Here is a 12736-nt window from a genome sequence, read left to right on the forward strand (position 1 = left end):
ATGGATGCCTTCTTACTGCCACTTCAGGTTTCCCATCAACAAAAGGTAGATGGAATTTTCCAGTCAGCTCTAGAATGGTTGATAGATTTTAATAGCTCACAGAGGAGTGCTTATTTTCTCACCTTAAATGTTCAGAACTCCCTCGTTCCCTTGCTCCCTTGACTACCCCTACTCCCACTACCCGCTCCATAGTCCTGGCAAGAGCCAGACCAGGGTGATGGCTGCTGTAACCAAGATGCATGCTGGGGCCACAGTGCTTGCCACGGCGCTGTTGCATAGGTCTCCAAAGCAGCAGTTCCTGTGAGTTGTATAAGTCACATCTCCCACCAACTCTGTTTCCACTTGGTTGCAACGATGGGTGGCCACACAGGCTGGATGGTGATGACTCAGGATCTCTGAGGCTAAGAAAAAGAATGAGACTGGGGTGTTGGACTCTTGGCTTCAGGACTTGCCTTCTGGGACAGAGCAGATGTGATTTCAAGGAACCCAAGGAGATTCTCTGCCCCCTCAAAAATCACCTCCCAGAAACCCAGCGATCAAAGTTAACACATTAACATTGTTAACTGCTGCCATCATGTGCTGATAAGGGCACAACATCACTTCTGTGGTATTCCTGCCTAAAACACATGACCTCAATCTCATCACATGAAAGAAAACAGCAGTTAAAACAGTTGTGGTGGTGCTTGCCTGCAATCCCAGCAACTTGAGAGGCTGAGGCAGGAGGATCACAAGTTCAAGGTCAATCTGGGGAATTTAGTGAGATCCTATTTCAAAATAAAAAATAAAAGGCACTGGGAATATAGCTCAGTAGTAGAGCATCTTGAGTTCAATTGCCCAGTACCACCAAAAAAAAAAAAAAAAAAAAAAAGGAAATAGACAAATCAAATCAAGAGCAGTCTACAAAACAACCTATCATAAAAAAAGTAATCTATCAGGGCTCTTCAAAAATATGAAAGTCACCAGGCGTGGTGGCACATGCCTGTAATCTCAGCTGCTTGGGAGGCTGAGGCAGGAGGATCATGAGTACAAAGCCAGCCTTAGCAAAAGCAAGGTGCTAAGCAACTCAGTGACCCTATCTCTAAATAAAATACAAAATAGGGCTGGGGATGTGGCTCAGTAGTTGAGTGTCCCTGAATTCAATCCCTGGTACCAAAAAAAAAAAATGTATATGTTTATATACACTTTATGTATATATAAAAGTCATAAAACACAAGGAAAGACTGAGCATCTGCACAGATTGGAGAAAGCTAAGAAGACATGACAACAAAATGCAATGTGGGACCCTGATTTGTGTCCAGGACCATAAAAAGGACACAAGTGGAACAACTAGCTAAATCAAATAAAGCCTTCAGTCATATTGTACCAATGTGATTTTCTGATTTTTGATAATTGTACTACATTTATGTGAAATGTTAGCATAAACGAAAGTTGGGGGAAGGACATACAAGAACTTCCTGTACTATTTTTGCAACCTGTCAATCCAAATTATTTCAAAATAAAAATATTAAAACATACACACATAATATACCTCCCTAGTCTTTAGCCAGTGCTTGAAAGTTGGTCTCAGTCTTAAGGGATAGATTTCTGAGTGAATGCACCTATGATTCTTTCTGGAGAATAAAGAGGAGGGAGGTGAGAGCCCAAGAACTGTGGGATGCTCAGGTGTTCAGTGCCAGCAGCCAGAAGGGGTACAGACTGCTCTTCTCCAACAGTGGCACCATCTGCCCAGAGCCAGACCGAACCTGGAAGGTTATGAAAACTAGAGGAATAAAGTGGGGCCTGAAGGCAGGGAAGAGCTGAGGGAGGAGGGAGAAACTGAGGACTCACGGTTCTCAGACAGTTTGATCTGTCCCAGGCCTGGTTGGGGTTTGCGTTCCAGGAAGCCACAACGTTCACCCTCGCCACAGATGGTCACAGTCCCTTTGCAGGAGTTGCTGGGGCCTCCACCACAGTTGTAGCACCGCATGCGGTTTCCTGGCAGAAAAGGCAGGAGAAAAGAGGCACTGGACCTGGGGCCCTCTGGGGAGTTGTTGGCAGAGGGTAAGGACAGGCCATATAAGAGGTGAGTTGGCCTTCTCCTTACCCAAGGTAGCCCCCAGCAGTGTGCAGAGCAGGATTCCGACAAATTGGGGCTTCATCATGTCTACCTGTGTCAGCAGCGCCTCTCCCTCCCGCCCACCCCCCTCCCTGGCCCTGCTCTGCCAGCCTTATATCCCCCTTGTTTTGGACTTTATAGGGCTATAAAAAGGGAGGAAAGAGTCTCCCCCAGCAGGCGCCAGGCCCCAGTGGAGACAGGGAGGGGCCTGTGAATGCTATCAACATCCTCTGGAGCCCCAGACTCCTCCATCTTCAGCAGTAGTTCTAAAACTGTTGCTGAAGAACTCCTGGGGTCTCTAAGACTCTTTCAAAGGGTCTCCAAGGCTCTTCCTTTTCCAATTCCATATGTGTGAGGTTGGATTTTCTTCATATACTTCAACCAAAACAACATATCCCTACAGATTGAATATGAAAGAAGTGGATATGAAAACCTCCACATCTTATCTTATGAAATAGATTCACAAAAATGTAAAGCAATGCTACTCTTCTCACTGTGAAATCGAGAACTCGTATTTGTTTTTCATAAAACTGCGTTTTGTTAACATGTAATAGATTTATTGTTCTTATTTGTGAAACAAATCAATATCTATTTAAAATGGCTTATTTTAATTTCTTTCTTTTTTTCATTTATTAATAGCTATTTATTCCTAGGACAGCCATGCATGTTAACTTGCTTGTGATAATTTTGGTTTTTTTAATTTCTAATACAATACATACTGATAAAACCCACGTGAAAAGAAACTCTTTGGGGGCTTTGGGTATTTTTAAGAATGTAAAGAGCTGAGTGCAGTGATGCATGCCTGTAATTCCAGTAACTCAGGAGAATTGCAAGTTTGAAGCAACTTAGGGAAGCCCAAACAACTTAGCAAGACCCTGACTAAAATAAAAAGTAAAAAGTAGGGGCTGGGCCTATGGCTCAGTGGTAGAGTGCTTGCCTAGCACATGTGAAGCACTGGGTTTGAGTCTTAGCACCACATAAAACTAAATAAACAAAATAAAGGCAGTGTCCATCTACAATTAAAATTTTTTTAAAAAAAGTTAAAAGGGCTGGGGATGTAGCTCAGAGGTAAAGCACCTCTGGGCTCAATCCTCAGTACCAGAAAAAAGAGAGAGAGATCCCAAGATCAAGGTTTTTAAATACTACTGCTCAGTGAATCGCTGTGTCTCCCCTACCTGTTACTCTTCCGAGTCTTTCTTAACTTCTTACTACTCCTTAGTCTTTTTTGTGGTCCTGAGGATCAAACTCAGGGCCTCACCCGTGCTAGAAAAAGCACTGCCATTGAACTACACCCACGGTCCTGTCTCCAGTCTCTTGAATCCCAGTCTCCCAGACTCTGCCCCACTCCCCCATCCCTAAATTCTATCCATGCCTTTGTTCCTAGTCTCTCTCATTCTTTCCCAGTGGAAGCACATCCATCCAGCCCCACCCATGATTAATTTTTTCCTCCAAGGTAGTAAAGCTGGGAGGGATAATTGTGGGGTGGGAAAGTTAGGCTTGGGGGGATCAAAGGAATGTGAAGCTGGGTGGGGCTGGCCCCTCCACAGCTGGGCTGTGTGGGTGGGTCCCCTCCACAGCTGGGCTGTGTAGGTGGGTGAATGGGTGTTGTTGATTCTACACTCAAACACCACACTCTAAGGATCTAGGCCAGGACTGTTTAGGAGTGTGACCTTGAGAAGCACACATGCACTGAGGGGACAGAGAAAACAAAGAATAAGAGAACAGAGAACAGCTTGGATGGGAGCAAGGGAAGGGAGCAGAAGGGAAGGCGACAGACATAACCAGGAACAGCAGACGGAGCTGAGTTATAAACACTGAGAGAACAAGAGAAGACCCTCAAGGCAAAGGCAGGGAGGGGGTGAGAGACAGGGGCTCAGGAGCAGAGGGCTGGGGACCCTGCTGAGTCATGCTAGTGAAATCTGTCATATTCCATCCCAGGTTCTCCCCCTAGGTGTGTTGGTTATTGGTCCCTCTCTGTCATGCTCAGATGTTCCATCTCTGGGTACAGATTACATTCTCCTAGATTCCTGAGACTGGGTCCTGCCATGGGCAACTCCAGCATCTTCCTCTGCGCCCTGTTCCTCTGTGGGGCACTGGGTAAGGGCGGACTGGGGAATCCTCAGTGGCCAGGGGGCCAGAGGGGCTGTAGACTCAGGACTGGAAGGGAGAGGGGGCGGGGAGAAGCCAAGAAGACAGCAGGAATGACTTTGGGAAGACCAACAACTGGGATGGCTTCAGGCCAGTTGACAATGTGGAAAAGAAGAAATTGCCTTTCAGAGGTGTTTAAGAATCACTATCTCTTCTCTGGTGCATCTTTGACTTACCTTTCTCTTATCCCTTATCTCATCTCTTGCGTTTGTGCTGGACCCCTCCGTCAATGTCAATTTCCATTTTCTTTTCTGCTCTGATGCCATTTACTTAGCTTTTTTCACTTCTCCCCTCCACCTCATTAATCTGTGTGCCGTGTGTGTGTGTGTGTGTGTGTGTGTGTGTGTGTGTGTGTGTGTGAGAGAGAGAGAGAGAGAGAGAGAGAGAGATTCTCTATGCTTGTCTCTGATTCTCTTGGCTTCTGTTCATGTCTACACCTCCCTCTCAATTCCTCTTGCCTCCCTCTGTCTCTGTTTCTTTTCATTTGATATCTCTCCTCCCTGTTCTATTTTTCTACTTCTGTCTGCCTCCATTTTATGGTTTCTCTCTCCCACTCTGTGTGCCACTTCTCTCTCTGTGTCCCTCTGCCAGCTCCTTTTGAGTTCTGCCTCTTAACCTTCTTGCCCTCATCTCTGCTGACCCAACAGGTCTCACCACTTCCCCTGCCCGGGGACGGCTTCACTGTTACACCTGCAGCTTTGCCAAGCCCTGCTACCCTGTTCCCACGGAGTGTCAGGATGATGACGCTTGTGGCATCACTGTTGGCACCTCAGGTAGGAGTCTGGTCCGTTGGCCCTTGTCCAGGTGCTCCCTACCTGCCTCCTTCCTGCCTTTCCTGCTTCCCCCTCCTCAGCATTCCTCCTTCATCCCACAGACCAGAATGAGATCATCGAGCGGAAAGGCTGCCTCCCAAGGGCCCAGTGCCCTCTGCCAGGTCATGCCATCTACTGGTCACGTGCCTATGTTCTGCAGCACCACTGCTGCGAGCAGGACCTGTGCAACTCAGCCGTCACAGCACAGTGGCTTCCCAGTCTCCTTCTCACCACCCTGCTTCTCCTGGTGGCCAGTTTCACCTGGGGAGGCCAACTCCTCCATTAGCTTTGTGTGGATTCACAGCTCTCGACCCAAGACTATTTCACCATCACCATGGTATTGGAAACACCTGCATGGACACTTTTGAGACATGCCCAAGATCCTGATTTTGTACAGAATCCTTAGACTTCTAGGCCCAATACCTCTACAGACCCCTCCCAAGACTTGTTTTCGATGGGCACTGCCCTTGCCCTTGTAGGCACCCACCCAGAGCCCAGCCTCATGAGAAACATCTGCTCTGTGTCTTTTGTCTTTTCTAAATGCCTGGTGCTGATGTCTTCTCTCAGCCCCAGGTGCCTGGAAAGGCACCAGGCAAGGAGCCATTTTGATAGAGCTATGGTCCAGGCAAGGGAATTGAAAGGGCATGAGGAATGGTGATGAAGAAAGTGTTTCTGGAAAAGATATAACATGGTAAGTTGGGAACTCAGGACAGAGGGGCCTTGGGGAACTATAGAGTATGTTTAATAAAAAAAGCTATCTGGGAACCTAGCAACGGTTCAATGTGTGCAGAGTGTGTGTGTGTGTGTGTGTGTGTGTGTGTGTGTGTGTGTGTGTGTGTGAATGCAAGGGTGTGCTCTCTAAGAATGAACTATAGCTGCTTGGCAGGTTGGGCTGGAGTGCTGGAACTCGAACAATATTCCCCTCATTTTCCATCTGTCATCTCATTCTCCTTCCTGCCAGTATCTTAGCTTAAGCCGCTGTAGCATGAATGTTTTAGGCAAGACTTCAGAGGAAGGTTTTCTCCAGGGAAGCCCAGACTTGAGCCAAGACCCAAAAGGGAAACTGATAGGGTTACTTATGAGGGTGTAGCCTGGAGTCCAGCTCATCTCTGCCTGAGACTTGGGATTGGCCAAGTTGGGAGCATGGATGCCTTTCCCCACTTGAACAGCCCAAACTTGTCTGTAGTTCATAGATAGCCCAGCATAACCAACCCCACTGGGGAATCCCACCTGCCAGTCCTTGTGAACACTCCCTTTGCCTTGGGCACAGGGAGGTAGTGCTCCCAGTAGTCAGGAGTGATAACTATTCAGCTCTGGATGCCACAGTGGAGCCCCACAGGGAAGTGTGTGTGCCAAGGATAAGGAGGGAGTCTGGCTGGAGGTGGAGTGTAGGCATCCCCATTCTGAGTTGGTTCCCTCTCTTCCATCTGAGGAAGTCTGTGAGCTGATTAAAGATGCTTGTTCCCTAGCTTCTTCGTGAGAATGAGACTTAGCGGGTGGGGAGGTCTGGCTTATTTTGGAAGCATGCTGAGTCTTCTTTCCTTTTCTGTCCCTTAGTTCTCCCACTTCGAACTTCTATTTCTCTCTCTCTCTCTCTCTCTCTTTCCTTTTATTGTGACTTGAGTCTCTTCCTGTCTCTCTCCCTCAGTTTTCCCCATTCTTCCTTAGGTTCCCCTATGACTGGTACCCCACCACTGCTCAAGTCTGGATTCCTTCATCTCCTCCCTGCCCATCCCACCCCTTCTCACTCTCAACAGCTACCCTGGGCTCCCATCAATTCCGTAGTATTGCATGATCAGAGCCACCCCTCCTCTGGCCGATTCAAGACATGAAACCACACCTTTTTGTAGGTGACATCATGGAACAATGCTACACCTTTCTTCAGTTCCCCCACCCCCATCCCCCATACAGCCTGGGGGCTGCTGGAGACCAGATGGACAGTAAAGTCACTCTCTATGTCCCCAACCCCACCGAGGTTTTCAGGGAATTCTTCAAGTGCCAGATGACCAGGAAGAGAGAGAAGGTCACATTTCCCAGCAGCAGACATCACCAAGATCACCCGGTCTTGTGGGCAGGTGGGCTGTGGAATTTGTAAAGCAGAATGTCAGATAAAATACAGCTCTATTCTTTACTTCCTCAGGAACCAGAGTCCCATCCCAAATCCAACCCCAGTATTTTCTCTTCCATCCCCAGGCCTTTTGCGATTTACTCCTCTGTCCTGTTTGTTCCTCACCTGAGACAGGCCAAGTGGATGTTCTCATAGACCTGGATTTCAGGTTTAAATTGAGGAATGGAGGTATCTGGGGAGAAGTAGCCAGAACGTGTATAGAAGTCTCCAGATAATTCAGTTGTGTTCTTTACTACTCCCTCCCCTAGAGAGTACAAGTTTCAGAGGCAAGATATGAGCCTTTGCCTCACACATGCCCTCTTCTCCCCTCTGTGAGAGGGGGACTCACCTCTGCCCTGAACCCCCTGGACTCTCCGCCTCCACAGCATGATGCTGAGAGCCAGGATGGTGAATCCCTGGCCCACTGTGAGTGACAGCACCAGGATCCAAGTCATATCCCAGACCATGGAAGGGGCACTGAGGTTGGGAGAAGCATCCATGGAGGCTACAGTCAGGGCAAGACAAGAGGAATAAGGAGTAAGGCAGTGAGTGGGGGGCTGCCCCTATACCCCAAAGGTAAACTTCCCCAAATCTGGTAGGATCTTTCAACAGAAGACTTCATGAACTTCCCTTCCCCCAGTATCCACCACCCCATTTTGCTCCTTTTTGGGCCTCTCCCTCTGACCCCAAGGGTAGTAGAAAACGTCAGTAGAGAATGACAGTGTTTCCCTGTTTATATATGTATAGCTAACTCCAGAGCAGACCACCAGCCAAAACTGCCCTCATAGTAATTCAACTTTTCAAGAAAAAATAAAGTGTCCTCCATTTATTTGTTCTTGCATTCATTCATTCTCTAAGACTTGCTGAGTCTCATTTCTTGCCAGGCACCATATTAGGTGGTAAGGATACAGAGGGCAAGAAGGCCCATCTCCTCCCCCTGCCTTATAAATGAGTTATTCTACATCCAATGCATTCATTTTCTCTATAGTGGCCTTTTTTACCTTTTCTCTTCCTTATCATTATAACACTAGTGCATATATTCTTTCTTCAAAAGCAACGGACCCAACAATAATCCTTATTTTCTCCTTCTCTGCTACGGGATATTCCACAAAATCATAGATTACCCTATTTCTAAATAAGGGTATATTTCACCAAAATATACATCTTTGCTTACTGTTCTATTCCACCAGAAATCTGGTTTAACCAATTCCCTTCTCTGTTATGGACTCAGTCAATGATAAAAAAGGCCTTCTCCTACAGCAATGAGTGATCTGCTCCACCATAAGTCACCTCAATCTGCCCTTAGTTGTCTCCTATCTCACCTCCTTTCCTATCAGCAGGAGAGGGATGTTCCCTCACTCTGTCACATTTCCTCCCTCAGTTTACCTGTCAGGCTAAAGCTGACTCCTTTGTTCTGAGGTACAAGGCAGTGGATGATTCTTGGTCTACGGCCCCTAGGCTCAGGAAACCCTTCCCCAGGACACAACAAGAGTAGGGCAGCCCCATCACTCCAGAAGGACTGAACATGTCCTCTCACAGGACCCTTCCCCTCCAGCCAGGTCACAGAGTCCAGACGTTTGGCAGGGACCACAGAGCACAGTAGAACAGAGCAGGAGGATCCATCTGTAGACTTTGCAGATAACTGGGATCCTGTTGGGGAGAGAAGGACCCTTCAGTTCTTTGTCTGGGCTTCCCCAGTCCCTGCATCCCCCAGTCTTCATGTCCCCTGCTCACCTTTGAGAACAGAGACATCATACACCCTCCAGTTCTGGTACCTGTGGTACTGACCCAGCACAGTGCACCAGTACCGCCCAGCATCTCCATCATTGGACCCCTCCAACCACAAGGAATAGTTTCCAAGGAGTTTGAGCCTGGATTCCTTTCCAGGTTTCCCGAGGTTCAGGATTGACCTGGTAACTTGGACCTGGGCCACCAGGGTGGTAGAGGAGCCTGCTGCAGGGCTGTGGAACCAAGATAGGAGCTCATCTCCACGTAGGGTGGTTGGTAAGGGACATGGCAGCTCCATTGCCTCCCCCAAGGCCACATAGATAGCCTGGATGTTGTCTGTAAGGAGACAATTGTATGAGGCCAGAGACTTCCGTTGTATCAATGCCCCACTTGCCCTCCAACCCCTGACTTCTTCCCTCTATGGTGTCTCCCAGCACTGGGTCATCTGGTGAGCACATTTCTCAAGTGACAGCTACAAAGAAAGAGAGTGGAGAGAAGAGTATACAAACTTTCCTTCCCCTTCCCCAAGCCAGTTAAAGAGTCTGAAGACAAGAGAGAAAAGACTGGAATAGTTGGCAAATGCCCATCTCTTCAAACATTTACTCATCTGCTTTTATTTTCTAAAGGAAACTGTACATAACCTGGACCCTCGTTGCTTCTGGGTCTTCCCCATTGGTAGATGCAGGGAGAGGTCAAATGGGTAGGTCAGCCTTCTCCAGACCTCTAGAAGAAAGATCAGTAATCCCTCCCCAATCTTGCAAAGAACTGAAGAATCTCCCACCTCTTGCCTCTTACCTGTAGCAGTCTTGGGGAACCCACATAGGAAAAGAAGGAGGAGAAATAAGACTGCCATGAGGAGAGACTGCCAAGTTCTTTCGCTGTAAGACCTCGTGTTACGAGGGAGGAAATAGAAGCCAGATAAAGGCCCATACTCTCTGGGCTGGAGTGACATGGGCCTCTGGAGGGGATGAGAATGCTGCGGAGATAAAACCCAGTTGCATGTCTACTGGAGAAAATGACCACTACCTTTCTGTTTTGGGGGTGGAGGAGAAAATGACCCAGGCCATTTTTACTTAGACGGGGTCTCAGCTGTCTACCTCCACTCAGTTTGGAAGTACATTCTGTGGTCTTTCTTCCACCCCTAAGGGATATCAGCCATGAAGCAAGATGCTGAGTTCTCCATGGAACCCAGTACAAAGTTGTACATACATACAGTCAATGCTCCATCAATGATTTGGAGTGAGTTTTGCTATTGCTTCCTGGTGTGCCACAGACTTCTCTAGAACTCTTGAGAAGTGTCTAAGCTATTAGTCAAGGAGAAGAATAGCAGGAGCCTGGATTACTCATGAATTCATTCCTCTGCTCCAAGACTGAAGGAAGCTCTTCATACAGTTCTAATAGTTTTTAATGTGTTATTTATCTTAATTAATTAATTAATTATTTTTGGTGTTGGGGATCAGACCTAGGACCTCATGCCTGCTGGGCAAGTACTCTACCACAGCTCCTAAATTTACTAATTTATTTCTTTTTGTTGTACTGTGGATTGAACCCAGGGCCTTGTGCATACTAAGCAAGTGCTCTGCCATTAAACTGCATACCCTGCCCTATTTGCTTTTGTTTTTGAGGGGCTGGGGAATCAGACCCAGGAGGATTGCCTATGCTAGGCAAGCGCTTTACTGCTGAGCCACAGTCTAGCCCCTTAAATTTCTTCTCCTTCTTCTCTGTTTTTTTTTTTTTTTTTTTTTTTTTTTTCTCGTACTGGAGATTGAACCCAGTATCACTTTACCATTGAGCTACATCTCAGCCCTTTTTTATTTTGAGATAGGGTCTTGCTAAGTTGCTCAGGCTGCCCTCAAATTTGCAAACCTCCTGCTACAGCTTCTCAAGTAACTGGAATTACAGGCATGCATCACTGCATCTGGCCTTAAATTATTTTTTCTCTTATTAGTGCATTATAGTATGCATAATAGTTGGGTTCATTTTGACAAACTTTAATTTACTCCATTTCTATCCCTGGTGCCCCCCCTTCCCTTTCCTTCTTCGTCCCCCTATTCTCTTTACTCTACTACTGATCTTTCTTTCATTCATTTAATTATTATTATTTTTATTTTTAAATTTTCATTTCTAGTTGTAAATGGATGCAATACCTTTATTTTATTTATTTATGTGGTGCTGAGGATCAAACCCAGTGCCTCAAGCATGTAAGGCAAGCACTCTATCACTGAGCAACAACCCCAGCCCCTAATTATTATTTTTTAAAAATATTTTTAGCTGTAGATGGACATAATACCTTTATTTTTTATTAATTTATTTTTATGTCATGCTGAGGATTGAACCCATTGCCTCAAAAATGCTTGGCAAGTGCTCTACCACTGAGCCACAACTGCAGCTATTTAATTACTTAAAAAAATTTTTTTTAGTTGTAGATGGACTTTATGATACCTTTATTTTCTTTCTTTCTTTCTTTCTTTCTTTCTTTCTTTCTTTCTTTCTTTCTTTCTTTTCTTTCTCTCTCTCTCTCTCTCTCTCTCTCTCTCTCTCTCTCTCTCTTTCTTCCTTTCCTTTCCTTACTTACTTATGTGGTGCTGAGGATCAAATCTAGTGCCTCACACATGCTAGGCCAGTGCTCTACCACTGAGCTACAACCCCAGCTTCTATTTAATTATTTTTGATTCGTCCTTTAGAGATATACATAAATGTGGAATTCACCATGGTATATTTATACATGCATATAGCTTAATTTTGTCAAATTTATTCTGCATTTAAATTTTTTTGCTGATTATTTTTGATGAAATTTTTCATACCAGACTATACATGAGGTACAATTATATAACAGTTAAACTGTTATACATATATATATATATATATATATATATATATATAACACATATAACACATATATATTTTTTGGGGGGGATGAGGGATTGAATCCAGAGGTGTTTTACTACTGAGCTATATCCCTATCTCTTTTTAATTTTTTTTTTTTAAGTTTGAGACAAGGTCTCACTAAGTTGCTTAGGTCCTCCCTAAGTTGCTGAGGTTGGTTTCAAACTTTCAATCCTCCTGTCTCAGCCTCCCGAGTTGCTGGGATTACAGTTGTGGGCCACTGTAATATATTTAAAATGGAACACTGAACAGGAAAGAGAATGAACAAACACAGCCCTGCTATGAGGTTGAATCTCATAAGCGTAATCAGAGTAAAAGAAGTCAGACACAAAGAATATGTATTATGTGATTTTATTTATATACAGCTTAAAAATAGGAAAACTAATCTATGGGGTGAGAAATTCAGAGACTGGTTATCTTGGGGTGGGGAGCAGGTAGCAACTGGCAGGAATCCAGAGGTTCTTTTGGATGCCATATGATTTGCTCTTGATCTGGGTGTTGATCATTGATTTACTCACTAGGTGCATTTTTTTTTTTTTTTGTATATGTGTTTACTTCAATAAAAACTAGAGGATAAATATTATGTAGGTGTAAGATACAACAAAAGGGGGTGGGAGAGGTTAGTGTTAGGGTTAGGGTTAGGGTTAGGGTTAGGGTTAGGGAGGGGGGCAAGAATGGAGGAAGGAAGGACTGTATAGAGGGAAAAGAGGGGTGGGAGGGGGTGGGGGGAAGGGAAAAAATAACAGAATGAATCAAACGTTATCCTATGTAAATTTATGATTACACAAATGGTATGCCTTTACTCCATGTACAAACAGAGAAACAACATGTATCCCATTTGTTTACAATAAAAAAACTAACTTAAAAAGATACTTACTAATTATATAAAGTTGTTTTAAGTTGACTAAATATATCATGAAGAAGTGTGATATGCATGGGAAAATTCATTAGTCATTTTCT

The 12736-nt window shown here is 45.3% G+C and overlaps 2 protein-coding genes across 5 annotated transcripts; one reads left to right on the forward strand and one right to left on the reverse strand.

The window, feature by feature from the left end:
• Nucleotides 1-128: 128 nt before the first annotated feature.
• Nucleotides 129-9780, reverse strand: LOC306665935 (lymphocyte antigen 6 complex locus protein G6f-like). Of its 4 annotated transcripts, none has more exons than XM_079147593.1 (6): nt 9686-9780; nt 8897-9226; nt 8549-8812; nt 7512-7667; nt 1828-1974; nt 129-401 (listed from the first exon to the last, which is right to left on the reverse strand). In XM_079147593.1, exons 1-6 carry the CDS (start codon nt 9741-9743, stop codon nt 178-180), a joined length of 1179 nt encoding a protein of 392 aa, XP_079003719.1. In that variant the 5' UTR covers nt 9744-9780; the 3' UTR covers nt 129-177. The 4 variants fall into 4 exon arrangements, with proteins under 4 accessions (XP_079003719.1, XP_079003718.1, XP_079003717.1 ...); XM_079147591.1 differs by lacking the exons at nt 129-401; nt 1828-1974 and adding exons at nt 6950-7135; nt 7289-7355; XM_079147590.1 differs by lacking the exons at nt 129-401; nt 1828-1974 and adding exons at nt 6950-7135; nt 7289-7427.
• LOC306665936 (lymphocyte antigen 6G6e-like) lies at nt 4028-5376 on the forward strand. The gene is made up of 3 exons (XM_079147594.1): nt 4028-4192; nt 4891-5016; nt 5118-5376. The coding sequence occupies exons 1-3, from the start codon at nt 4075-4077 to the stop codon at nt 5339-5341; spliced, it is 468 nt and encodes a 155-aa protein (XP_079003720.1). The 5' UTR covers nt 4028-4074; the 3' UTR covers nt 5342-5376.
• Nucleotides 9781-12736: the final 2956 nt, after the last annotated feature.

This window comes from Sciurus vulgaris, assembly GCF_902686455.1.
Source record: "Sciurus vulgaris genome assembly, chromosome: 7".
NCBI lineage: Eukaryota > Metazoa > Chordata > Mammalia > Rodentia > Sciuridae > Sciurus > Sciurus vulgaris.